This window comes from Culex quinquefasciatus, chromosome 3, assembly GCF_015732765.1.
Source record: "Culex quinquefasciatus strain JHB chromosome 3, VPISU_Cqui_1.0_pri_paternal, whole genome shotgun sequence".
Lineage (NCBI taxonomy): Eukaryota > Metazoa > Arthropoda > Insecta > Diptera > Culicidae > Culex > Culex quinquefasciatus.
In genome coordinates, this window is record NC_051863.1 from 140,976,975 (window position 1) to 140,990,921 (window position 13,947).

Consider the following 13,947-nt stretch of genomic DNA (forward strand, 5'->3'; position numbering starts at 1 on the left):
TTCGGAACGGAAATTCGGCCTCCGCTGTCGAGGCGGAAGAGTACTCATTTGCGATCCAATTACCCTCAGAGGATCGGTATAATCAGTGCCGACAGTTTGGAATTAAACTGCGAATCGTGTTTTAACCTGGATTGTTGAATGTTCCTGGATGGCAGTTCAATTATTTTCAGAAATTGAATTGAATGTTGGAAATATACTTAATTTTCAAATTTTATAACAGAAGATCCATTTATAAGTACAAATCTACCTACCAGTAATAAGTGTCAGTAATCGTTCACCCAATTCCGTCCACAAATTCCATCCAAACCGCAAAACCGATCCCATTTGGGAAAACCACCATCGTAACTATCAATTTTATCGTCTTCGCTTCTTTTTATTTCTTCCTCTCGCAGCCTGCTCGAAGGAGAACGTTTTGGCAATTTTTCGCCACTGGGAGCCGGAAACCGCCGGAACCACCGAGTCCGGTCGAGTGGAGCAAATAAAAGCCACCCTGACGGAGGCCCTGCCTGATGACAATCGAGAAACGCTAACGTAAGTTGCTTCCCCTCTCCTCTCATTCTGTCTCTGCAATAATGGATTTCCACGTTCTGGGTTGTATTCCACCTGGCCAATAACAATCGATTACAGTTTACGGCTTTCAATTACCATCATCCGACCGTGGAATTGGGGGCACGGTGTTTCGATGAACATTTTTACAGCTAAAGAAAAATGGTAGACTATTTTTAGATAAAGTTTCTAGTTAAGTTTAATCCGCAAGATCTGTGATGTTATGTTTTCGGTTTCCTTGGAAATCTCGTTTTTTTTTCATTTCCAGAAACTTCGAAAAATCATGAAATTTTATCGAAATGTTTTAATATCAAATCAATTTGAAACACGCGAAACTACTTTCTTTTCCTGATAATCTTGAACGACGAAATGACATTTTTTTCTCTAATAAAAATAACGGAATCCCACCCGGAAAATTTAAATGGGTGAAAAATTGAAATGAATACATTTTCAATATTGTTTTGGTTTAAACGGTGGGTCGACACATTAACATTAGACCTAAAATTCCAGTCAAAGGTTGTTATTTGGAATTTCAAAAAAATGTTGTATGGAACTCGTTGCAAAACTTGATATTATCAGTTGGATAAATGAAATCTTGTCAAATAACCGTCGATTCAAAACAGTAGATTGAATAATAAAGTTTTAACAATAATTTTATTTTTATCACTTTTCATCATTTATTTTTATCACTTTTTTGGGTCAAATTTCCGATTACCAAAAAATTGGATTACAACATATTTTTTAAATAAATAAATTTTTATGACATTTATGAGGCAGTTTAAGAATAAAATTTAAAAAAGGCTACTGAATTTAAACTATATAATGTATCATTTGACCATTATTACTTACTTTCATCAATGTCCTTAAATTTCCATAGAGATTATTATTATTTTATTCTAAACAATGTTATTGTTATTGAAAAAATAAAACAAATGAAAAACATATACTTTTACATAAACGTAAAAAAAATAAAATTTCGGAACATAGGCCATAATTTTGGATTTAAATTTTCAAATGAAGATTTTATCTTTTTGTCTGTGATGCAATCCTTTTGGCCCCATCCTTAATATTTTTCTATGTTTTTTTCTCTACGTTTTTTCATATCGATTTTTATTTGGATTTTTTGTCAAAACATAATGTTGGTCCATGCATTCAAGCTATTTCATTAGTTTTTCCGTACCAAGGTCCATATTCATACAATGAATATTTGAAAATCTGTATCTTGAGAGTGAAACTTTTGATCGATTTAGTGTCATCGGCAAAGTTGTATGTTGTAGGTTTAGTATTTTTCGAAACAAAGTGGTACTCGAAAAAAATACTATTTTTTTTCATCCCACTTATTAGTTGGATTCCCAAGATAATTATTTTATATTTCCGATTTTTTTTATATTTTTTAGGGGACTTATAAAGGTTTTTTTTGTGCTTGAGTTTAGAATAGTGCAAAATCTGGGTATAAGTTTTCGAAAAAATGAAAATTTTCGATTTTTTTACTTTTAAAACACATCATGAAGAAAAAGCACCCCAGCAAAAAAAAATCCAATAGCTAAGAAAATTTGCTACAATTTTCATTTTTGACTTTATTTGCTCTTTAAGCCTAAATTTTGTGATTAACGAGTTTTTTTAGTGTCATTAAACTAGCCCTTCATTTTTCAACTTAAGTCATCGTGGAAACTATTGTTTCGATTTTCAGTTAATAAATGAAAATGTTGTGAAATTCTGTGCCCAACATTTGAAAATGACAAAAATAAGTGTTTTTAGCCCTTTTCAAGGGTGACAACTTGATTATGGATTTCGAAATTATTTTTATTGAAAAGTGTAGACAATTTCACAAAGTTTTACTTTTAAAGGGTGCACAGCAACGAAGGAAGTAGTCGTCTTCTTATTCCAACATTGTCAAACTTACGGAACCAATCCTGCAACAACGTATTGTAAAATTAGATAAACTTTGTTGTAAATTACTTTGTGGACAGTACTTTAGGGGATGAATAAAAAAATATGTCGGTAGTACCCGTAGTTTTGAAGATACTAAAATGTCTTTAACAAACATCTGGGTGCAAAAGCTCAGGTTGATGTGCACCATATCTCAGCAACAAGCATTCCGAAAAGCTTAGTCAAACACAAATAAATTGTAGAAAATGTTCTCAGCTTTTCAAAAAAAAAATCATTTGTGGTTGCGTTCTTCCTTCGCGAAATATGTTATAACTTATAATTAATTTAATAATTTATTGTTTTATTGATGTATTTTGGAATTTAATTTTATCGTGAAAAAAAATCCGTGTACTTTTTGTTCTGAAAAGTCCAGATCATAACCTACAACTTTGCCCAAGACACCAATTCGATCAGAAGATTCCTTCACAAGATACAGACTTTTGAACAATGTTGTTGCTGTTGTCAATTCATTTATTTCTGGCAGCTTTAACCTTCTTGGTCATTCGCTGCTCTATTTCGAGTATTCACACACCCATTTTGTATGACCACCAGTTCTTAAAATTGTATGAAATCTTGTAAGAAAAACTTGTGATACAAAAAGGCATCTTGTATAATATGAAAAGCAAAGACAAAGTTTCATTTGATTCAAAACCTGAAAAATAAGAATTCTCGAAAAATTGTTCACGATCCATACACAAATTTATGGATGGTCCCGAACTTAACATTCAGATTTGGTTTGTTTTTCTTTTTAACTTGAAATGCTGCAAAATTACCATTTTCTGAAACGCCGTGCTGTAGTTCTAATGGCAACTGCGAGTACATTTTGCATTAAACATGCTCGACATTGGCTTACCATGGCCCTTCACCATTTCGGTGCCCCCAAAAATAACGTTGCTGTGCCACTAATCACCCATAAATTCTCATCTTCCATCTTCATTATTGGTACTGTTCGGTGTGTGTTTGCTTTTACTGAGGGAAAATTGACCAACCACTCCTCCTCTTTCATTTTTCCCCGACAGGGTCCCCTGGGCAAAGGGCGGCATCGACCCGGAGCTGGACAGCCACGAGCGTTACCTGGGCCGGTTCAAATCGAGGGTCTACGAAAAGCTACAGCGCGCCATCGATCAAAGTCTGTCCAAGGAGCCGAACGGGGGCAAGGGTCGGAAAAAGACTGTGCAGGTGAGTTTTGGGGTTTTTTTTTGGGTGAGAAAGCATATTTTTCTGCTGAAATGAGTTGGCAAGATAAGGGTATTTTTGAAATGTAGAATATGTTTAGTATTTTTCACGAGCTGAATTTGACTGCAAGTCAGTGCTAATATTATTTAAATGATTACAGATTTTTCACATTTGCTTATTATTGAACGTGTTTTATCATATATCAGAATTTCACTTTGAAGGTAGAACGTAACTTTTGATAGAATCAAGCATGTTTTCCTCTGACAAACAGATTTTGCGGAACGAATTCTTCTTCCACGAACCGTGATAAAGGATAATACTGCAATACCCAACAAAAAACGAAATTTTCCAAAGTTCGCATTCTTTTGCCGGTACCGCACGCAGCTTTTTTTTTGCTCGGCTCGCTCAACGCACACGTGTATTCCATCATCATTACCGAGATTTTGGCAGTGTTTACTTTCATCTTTGCGCTTCCATTTGCGGGACTTCCCAACCCAGAGATCTTCCACGGAAAAACCGGGCCAAATTTTGGGATGAACCACGAGCGCCGTCATCCCACACGCCACAGGCCGTCGAGACTGGGAAAAGTGCCAGCGGACTTTTCAGCACCAGCTCCAATTGGGGGATAAAAGGAGAGGGGCTGCTGGGTGGCTGGGAAAACTTGTTAACCGAGGGATGATGAATAACAACCCCGTGTGCCGTGCGGCGGTGGTTGCTCTATGCGGTGTGATTTTTTCCCCTTTTCCGCCATGCAAACGAAATATTGGGAACCTGACTGCCTGCCTTCCGGGTTGGACTAGGGTGTTTTGAGCTGAATTGTATGTTAAACTTTATGAATTTCTGCATAGGAGTAATTCTCTATGTTTTCGCAAATAGACTTTTTCTGTCTATTTTTTGATTTGATAAAAAACATTGTCCATACAATCCCCATGTCAAAAGAAACCATTTTGGATCATTAGTTTTTCCATATAACTCTCCCTACAAATTGGAGGGTAGGTCATACCAAATGATTATGAGAAAATTCGAAAATCTGTATCATGTATCAGGAATTTCCTGACTGCTATGGAATTTTCGGAACAGTTATAGGTTCTGATCAGGACTTACTGGATACATGGAAAACAAATTTATTTATTTCATCGTTATCGTGTTATCTTCTCGCACGTGCATTTTGGGCCAAATTGAGTTAAGAACGCTATTTTGTGCAGAGCAAAATGCCTCACCTTTTGACCTTCACTGATCAACGAAATTCGTTTTCAATCCTGAGATATTCAATAAAAACCAAAAAAAAAAAAACTCCGTGCATTGTTGTCACTCTTCATATGAAAGAAGTTTCTTTACACCCTGAAAATTGGTGTAAGTGCGACAACTGGCTAAATGGATTTCAGGTCAGAACGCGTTTGACACACGTACTTGCCTGACTACTGTAATGACTTTGAACAAACAAATTCAACCAAACTTCGAGGAAATGCACAGAATGGTCAACCAAACAAAACGGGTTTGTTATTGTTTACATTGCATGCTCTAGTTTTTGTCTATTCAAGGTCAAACATTGAAACGTGTTTTTCTTGGAACGTCAAAAAGCGACAAACGACAAGATAGCACGACAACGTCGATTTGGCTGTATTCGCATTCGCATGAAGATGGTGATCTTAGCGGGTTGCAGACTGGATTTCGTCATGTATATGTGATGATTGTCCAACCCAGGTTGCTTATAAATTGATTAAAAGGAATCAAAACCAATTCTACCAGAAAAGGACAGCCGGCACCATGAAAGCCATCCATTGCCGGCCGCTCCCATCTCCACAATTCACCGGGGGAGGGAAAAGGATGCGGAGCACGGGAAATGTTGACAACGTCGGTTTGGCTGTATCACTAAAAGTTGGATTTCCAATTTAAAGGGGGACCAAAACCGGCATTTTAGGCGCTAGAGTTCAGGATGGTGAAAATTTTGGTGCCAGAGACGAAAAATTTCAAACAAATCGAAAATCGAAACAGCAACAAAATAGCAAAAAAAAAAAAAAAATAGATGAAAAATAATCAAAATTTGCAATGTAATCGACAATATATTTTTTTTAATGAATTGAAAAGTTTTCAAGCAAGTGAGTATTTTTTTAAAATAAATTTGAATTTATTTGCAATTCAAAAAAGTTTATGAAGAAAAAGCAATCGCAAAAATATTTTTGAAAACCTGAGAGAATTTCCAACCATTTTCCATTCTATAACTTTGTTGATTGGGCTGCGGGTTGCTGATGCAGGCTCTTAAAGTTACACTACCGTCAACTGATGCGACAGCAGTTTTAACTTTGTAGGAGCACAATGTTTTGATTTTTCTGGTTGGTTTCGGTTAGAACAGACTCAGAGCAACAAAATGTGTACATACATTTCAAAGTTAATACCATTAAATGCTCTAAACACTGCTGTCCCTATTCAGACTGTAGTCCCGATTCACCCCAGATGATGGTATTGTAAAAAAAAGTTTTTCTCAGTCTCATTTTATTAGCCTTAATTTTCGAACACGCGATATCGTAGAAACAATTAAATCGATTTGAATCATTTAAAAAATTAAACTTTTGTTAAAATTTTTGCACGGCTAATATCCACTTTTGTCCAAATCGAGATATTAGCACCAGGTGGTAGAGGATGTTCCAACGCATCTTCTGAAACTTGAATTTCACTAAAATAGTGTTTAGTTTTGGCTGCCGATGCGAAAAACCAAACGGCTAATGTGCCATTCTTATGGGAAAATGCCTTGGCGGAGATTTGGTGACGAACACTAATACGCGTTTTTCTCGGAATATTTCATCTGGCCGAATAGCCGAATTTTCAATTATGGGCAGTGCACTTTTCAATAAAAATAATTTCGAAATGATAGAATCAAGAGTCATCTTTAAAGAATAAGCAAAAAACACTTATTTTGAAGATTTCAAAATGCTGGGATTGATTTTAAAAATTTGAAAATTATTTGTTTAATTGCTTGAAGAAAAAGTTGAAGTTTTCAGCGGTGGTGTTTTGAATTATGTTTATTCTTAATAGTGGATTAATGTTTTCGCACTCTTTGGCAAAGTAGTTCCCTGGAAGACAAACTATTATCTCATTAGGGGTTAAAAAAATCGTTAAGAGGCTCAAAACTGTCAAAAACCAAAATGCATCGATTTCACGGGTTAAATCCCATAAAAACTTCAAAGTCAACGCGTTAGGTCCTGTCGCATTCTGATTGAATTCAAATGATTCTTCTACCGAAGTGTTAGCATTCCGTTTGTTAGAAAATTTCATAAAAAAGTATATTTTAATGTTCGTTATCCATTTAATTCTTTTCATAAAAATCTACAAGTATGTAAAAAGTATCGCGCTTTTCAAATGAAAACTAATTTAGATAAAATAAAACTGCTTTGTGGATGAAATATTTGTTTAACGTTGAGAAAATTGGTAAATTTCACGGGATTTCACAGAAGTTTTCAAATTTCATGGATTTTACACTTCACTAGATTCTATGGTTATATATGAACCAAGCACAAACATTTCTAAAACTGGCCAATAATTTTCTTATGTTCAAAAGAATCATTATCCCATCGTCAACTATATAACATTTCTAAAAAAAATCAGGCCTAAAAGGATTAAGAGGCTGTATCCCAGCAATTCGATGCACTAAGTCATGGAAAGAATATTGTATGAAATTTCCTCAGCGTTTCTAAAGCATGCCTTTTTTGGATGCTTTTTCTTCATAATTTTTGATGGAAAAAATAACATTTGAAAAAATGCCTTAATGTGCCTATAACTTGAAAATGGTGCACACATTTTATTTTATTCATGCAAAAAAAATGGATGCAATATGTGGTACTATCTAATTCTCCAATCGGCCCTGTCTAGATATTTTTGAAAAATTCAAGGTACACGTGGTTTTGGGAACCCTAAACTTCATGCTTCTCCTCGAGTTAAACCTGCGCAAAAAAATTGATGGTCGGTGTTATGTTTATGTTTCATAAACTGGTTAGAGTTGGATCATTTTATTTGCTAAAAAGTCTTCAATTTTATTTTTACATTTCCTCGTAAACCTTGACCCGCACGATCAATCGGATCGCGCACTGGACTCACAATCCAGAGGTCGCCTGTTTGAATCCCGCAGTGGGCGCCCTAAAATTATATGTGTAAATATGGGTATTCGGTGCCTCTGGCCCGTACATACTTTCATACACTTAGGAGCCCAGGGCGGCGAGGTCTTTGAAAATAAAAGGAAAACACTAGTGATTGGTACTACCTAAGGCTACCAACTGTACGGATTTTTTCCTTACCGTACGGATTTTCAACCTTCTCCGCGGATTTTTAACAGGCCGGAATTTTGGTACGGAATTTTTTGCATAATACGGATTTGTACGGAATTTTAACAACTTTATAAAAATTTCATTGCTTTTTTGATTGGGCCAAAGCTTTCTCTAATAAGATATTTTTATTTCACTGTCAGTTTGATTTTAAAGGGATAACTTGCATAACTTTCCGGGTTTCCCTCAGTTCAAACTTGATTGTCAATGATTGTTCTTTTCAAAATCCTTACAAAACATATTTATTAAATAAAAGATCAAATTTTGGCTTGTGAAAACCTTGTGTTGTGCTTGTATTTATAGGACCTCTAGAAATGTTTTCGTGAAAACACTAACAATGATATTATTCGTAAAAGCAAACTTGGCATTTCGTAAACTTTTAAACGTATAACAAAAATATTTTTAATTCCCAAATTCCAAACTTTTCTAAATAATTCCTTGACAGTTTTTGTTAAAGTATACGGATTTTGGCTTAGCAAGAGTTGGTAGCCTTAGTACTACCAATAGTGGCCGATAGCTATAAAGTCAACTTCCTTTTTTTAGTAATGGCAAAAGCTTGAATCTTTAACAATATTGTTCCAAAATCTTCTTATTCCAACCATCAACCCAGTCACCCTAACTTCATATAAACTTTCAACCGGTGCGCCACTCCTCTTTCTCTGCGGGGGGCGCGCCCGGATATGGTGTGTGAAAATTTGCTTTTTCCACGGCTGAACGGGCCCCAATATCTTTCCCAAGGTTCGGTTGATTAATTTCAACCGAGCGAGCCCCTCTTTGGCAGCCAACCGTCGTCAACCACCTCCCTGGCATTTCAGGAGCGTTTGACACGGGGGCTTTTCCTCGAAACTGCTGGCACGAGCAGCAGCCGGAATTGTTTTCAGATTATCGTTTATTGGTAAACTTGTGGAATGCCAGCGCTACCAGGGATTTGCGGACGAGCCAAGTGAAAAACATCATCAGGCTGGCTGTTGTTTTTTCTCGTTAAGGGTCTGGAAAAACAGGAAACAGTGAGAGAGAGGGGGCTAAAAAGCGTAGCCGTGTTTGCGGAAAACTCAGCGGTTTATCGGGTTTTCCCCGGGATGGCTATGGGTCGGAAGTTTTAGGGCAAATATTCATCAATAATTCGTTGATGGCACACTTTTCACGGCTGACGTAAAACTGAGCAGTTCTTATTGAATTTCATTTGTATACTTTTAGGAAAATATTTTTATATCGATCGATGAATTTTAATTATTTGTCATAGAAACAGAATCAATATGCAAAGTTTTACTTATTTAAAGATCAACATGATCTCAAGATTATAAAATCTGACAGAGTACAACTAAGTTACAATCACGGATGATTAGCTTCGTGTCGTGGAAAGCCGCTCTCGTAATAAATATTCAAAACACGTCCTAAGTCCGTAAAACGTCGCACCCAAACAAATCTGAGAGCGGAGCGTAAATTTTGCTAGGAATATCACGTTTTATTGCTATTATGTCATCTTTTACCTTGTTTTCCACCTTACCTCCCTTGCAAATCGTACCTTTAGTCCCTCTCTGCATATGCTTTGGGATACCTTTTCGTGATAATATCTTCACGTATCAGCTTCGCCATCAGCTGGAACTCGAGATGTACGGGGCACATAAAAGTTCGTAGAGTACACATCTTAGGTGTACTCAGGAAAGCTGCAAGCCCTTTTTACGATTTTCAGAGCAAATTCCTCACTTGGCATTGGTATTTTTAGATTTGATGTCACGCTACGCTGCTGGTGTCTGAATAACTTCAAGCATTTCAGGGAATTTCACTTAAAAGGATTCATACATCAGGGCTGTTGAAAAGCGTTTCCAACCAACACTTAACCAATGTTGTGCCTATAATTAATTTGAATGAATCAATAAAAATGCATTGCATAAGACTGTAAAATTTGAAACCATAATCTCACGAACATAAACCAAGTTCTGAAACAAAAGAGACGTAATCATTTCTACAATTTTATTCCTGAAAGGGCAGCAGTCTCAACCGTTAAATATCAAAAAGCTTTCCAATGAGTTCGTATCTCGCAAGCCCCATCGCCCGGATCGTTGCACAAAAGTGGCAGCCGTCGAAACCGTCATTGAAACAGCAGGGATTAAAGCGCTGCCGTGCAATTCTTCTTCGACGACTGTTTGTGGGGAAAATCCAGCAGCAATGTGGAGCTGGAAAGGATTTTGCCTGTCCTTTCGGGTTGAGCTGGCGCTCATCCTTTTGCGGTTTCGCTCTAGGTGAGCGCGTTTTCAGCGGGATATCCTTTCTCTACATTTGAAAAGTTCATCTTCCGGCTATTTTACGGCTGCATTGCATTGCTTCACTTTGCAGCCCAGGGTAGCACCAGTTGAACCCCTTTTGGGATAAGTGAGCGACAAATGGAGGTGCATTGGAGGTGGAGGTGAGCGATGTGCACGGTAATTGGAAACTGTAGTAAATAACATTTTACTCAGTTTATTTTGTTGAGTAGTCAAGCGCTAGTGAGGGTACCCCATTTGGCGGATTACGAATGGTTTCGGAAAATTTTAAAAGCTTATTCCACTGCCCAGGGTATGGGACTTTTGTTCCAAACCTTGCTCCACAAGCTGATATTGTTCCCGCGGAACAGCATTCGAAAACTACCTTCTCCGTTCGTGCTCAAATTTGACAGAGCTGTTGATACTATCAAAACATGCAAGAATCCCGAATTTCATCCAAATCGGACTACCCCCTCCATTTTTGTACCTTCCCAAAAAATCGACTTTTTGGCGATTTTTGAGCGAACCTCCTAGTTTCAAACTGCGATAGCTCAGGAAACACAAATCTTAGAAGGTCAGTCTTAGACTTAATTTTGAAGAAAATTGGACGTAGACTCCATTTCCGAGAAAATGTTGATTAAATATTTTTCTCTACCTGTATTGCGCAATTGAAAACTTTAAATGGCCGTATCTCAAAACGCCACAAATTTTTTTTTAATTTTTTTGTATTTTTTCATCAGGCTGAAACTTTTTTGGTGCATTCGGTATGCCCAAAGAAGCCATTTTCCGTCAGAACGAGAACAGAACACTGATGAAGTCTGCAAGTAGTAGACGAAATACGTATCTGTCAAGATATTAAAAATATATAGCGGAATTAAAAGGAACAACTCGTCTCTTTGTATTCATAGTTCCGTCATTAGTTTGTCCATATAATTTTCCATAAAAATTGGCAGCTGTCCATACAAAAATGATTTATGAAAATTCGAAAATCTGTATCTTTTGAAGGAATTTTTTGATCGATTTGGTGTTCTCGACAAAGTTGTAGGTATGGATAAGAACTACACTGAAAAAATATGATACGCGGTAAAAACAATTTGGGTGATTTTTAATTTCACTTTTTGTCACAAAAACTTGATTTGCAAAAAACCCTATTTTTATTTTTTTTTCATTTTCTGATATGTTTTAGGGGAGCCAACTTTTCAGAAATTTCTAGAATGGGCAAAACATCTTTGACCGAGTTATGATTTTTTTAATCAATACTGATTTTTTCAAAATATCGAAATATTGGTCGCAGAAAATTTTCAACTTCATTTTTCGATGTAAAATCAAATTTGCAACCAAAAAGTACTTCAATGAAATTTTGATAAAGTGCACAGTTTTCAAGTTATAGCCATTTTTTAATAACTTTTTTGAAAGTAGTAGCAGTTTTTCATTTTTTTTTAAATTAGTGCCCGTGTTTGCCCATTCTAGAAAAATATATTTTTGAAGGGCTGAGAATATTTTCTATATTTTGCTTTTTTGAATTTTGTTTTTGTCGATATCTCAGCAACTTATGGTCCGATTTTCAACGTTAAAATATGAAACATTCGTGAATTTTATGATCCTTTCGAAAAAAAAATATATTTTTTTTAATTTTTTTTAAGCAAGGCTAACATTTCAAAAGGGCCAAACGTTCAATATTACGCCCTTTTGAAATATTAGTCACGATTAAAAAAAGAAAATATTTTTTTCGAAAAGATCGGAAAATTTCACGAATGTTTCATATTTTAACATTGAAAATCGGACCATTAGTTGCTGAGATATCTACATTAGAAAATGGTGGGTTGTTTAGGTAAGACTAAGAAAACTTCAATTTTCCAGTTTTTAAATCTTTGCATGGCAATATCTCAGCAACTAAGGGTCGTATCAACAAACATCACGACTACCTACTGGACATTACCCTTCTGCATGTTGGTACTTATTTTATAGTACCGAGGGATACTACAGATCCGTGGTCAAAACCGGTCTACATCTTGCTTGTTACGGTAGTAGACCCACAGATCTTAACTCCAGACTCAGATTATCCCAATAAGTTGTTAGAACATTGCACTGTAGCCTTACATACTCACTGATGCAATCTGGGAAGGATTAGGTTTCTAAATCTTGAAATTTCGACTTGTTACTTTGGTATGCCTCTTGCACAAACGGTTAAATCGGATAGAAACAAGAGAAGTCATGTTTCAATCATGCTAAGACATATCAGAACTCATAGTTTTTGCTGATACGCGTCGAATGAAATCAAGATGATCGAAATCCATAAAAAAATAGAGATTTTATGAATGATTTTAGAAATAGCAAAAAATCGATTTTTTGTACCGTTTTACCCGAAATGCTCAAACTTCAACAGCTTGTAACTTTTGAACCCCGAGGTTTAGAGAGTTGGTCCAGAAGACTTTTTTTCATGTTTCGGCGAGAAAGGTTTGTCCCGTTTGTGTACACCCTTGGACCAAATTCGACCATTCTCCTTTGATTTTACATCGAAAAATGAAATTGAAAAATTTGTACGACTAATATTTCGATTTTTTGACAAAATCAGTATTGATGAAAAAATGCATAACTCGGTCAAAGATTTTTTGCCCATTCTGGAAATTTCTGCAAAGTTGGCTTTTGATGTCCCCTAAAACATATAAAAAAATGAAAAAAAAAAAATTAAAAATAGTGTTTTTTGCAAATCAAGTTTTTGTGACAATACTATTGATGCAAAATGGCTTCTTTGGGCATACCGTAGGCACCAAAAAATTTTCAGCCGGATTAAAAAATACAAAATTTAAAATTAAAGAAAAAAGACTGATTTCGTAGAGAATTGCTCAATTTGTTTCGTTCCAGAGATATCGAATGTTAAAGTTTTGGGTTTTTGAGATTACCTACATTAGCTTCATTCGCCGCATCTGCTAGAAGCACTCAAGCGCGCTTACGTCTCATTGTGAGAAAATTTCATGTTGTTTAATTTAATGGAAATGTTATGAAAAATATCGTTTTTGAGCGAGCAAAATAAAAACATCAAAAATATATGCCTTTCCGTTTGTAATCATAGTAGCCAATGTTTTACGCTAAAAACGCTTAAATACTAAGAATTTTGAAAATTCATCTCTTTTTGCTCACTAAAATGCAAATATCTCGGCTTTGCGTGGACCTAAATTTAATGTTAAAAAAGGAAGATGTTTTCCATGAAATTTCCTACAAGCTGCATGCATTTGTTTTGGTAGATTGGTTTGTTTTTTTTTGGCTCGTTTTGCGGAGTGATTTATGAAATTTGTTCACTAAAAAATACAATTTTTTCTCCCTAAAACGCCCTGCCATTCCCAAACACATGCTTTTATGGACTACAAGCCTTACTCGACAAACTTCGTTCTGCCTTTTTTTTTTTTCGTTTGTTGACGTTTTTTTTGCTTTTTGCTTATTCTGCCTCCTGTGATCAAAATTTTATTTTACGTTACTTTGTCCATACAATTTTCCGAAGCTCCGGAATCGTTTCCAGAGTGGCCAAAGTTGTAACTTTTTGGCGTAAGAACCTTCCTTGGACTTGGACGAACCCAACACAACAAATAGCACCTCGATCCGACATTCCGTGTTGAATTGATTCGCGTTCGAACAAAACCATCGAAATTTTTTATATGTATATAGATTAGGGTGCCCAGAATATGGGACTTTTTCTCAAAACCTCGCTCCACAACTGCCGTTTTACGGCGATATGATGT

The 13,947-nt window shown here is 35.9% G+C and overlaps 1 protein-coding gene across 4 annotated transcripts in view; it reads left to right on the forward strand.

The window, feature by feature from the left end:
* Nucleotides 1-13,947, forward strand: part of LOC6033549 — a 151,525-nt gene that overhangs the window by 82,562 nt on the left and 55,016 nt on the right. For all 4 annotated transcript variants that reach the window (XR_005278337.1, XM_038261785.1, XM_038261786.1 and 1 more), the window contains exons 8-9: nucleotides 393-531; nucleotides 3,495-3,654. Coding sequence is in view for 3 of the 4 variants with exons in the window: in XM_038261785.1 (XP_038117713.1) it covers nucleotides 393-531; nucleotides 3,495-3,654 (299 nt within the window). In the remaining variant the exon portion in view is untranslated. The remainder of the gene's footprint in view (nucleotides 1-392; nucleotides 532-3,494; nucleotides 3,655-13,947) is intronic.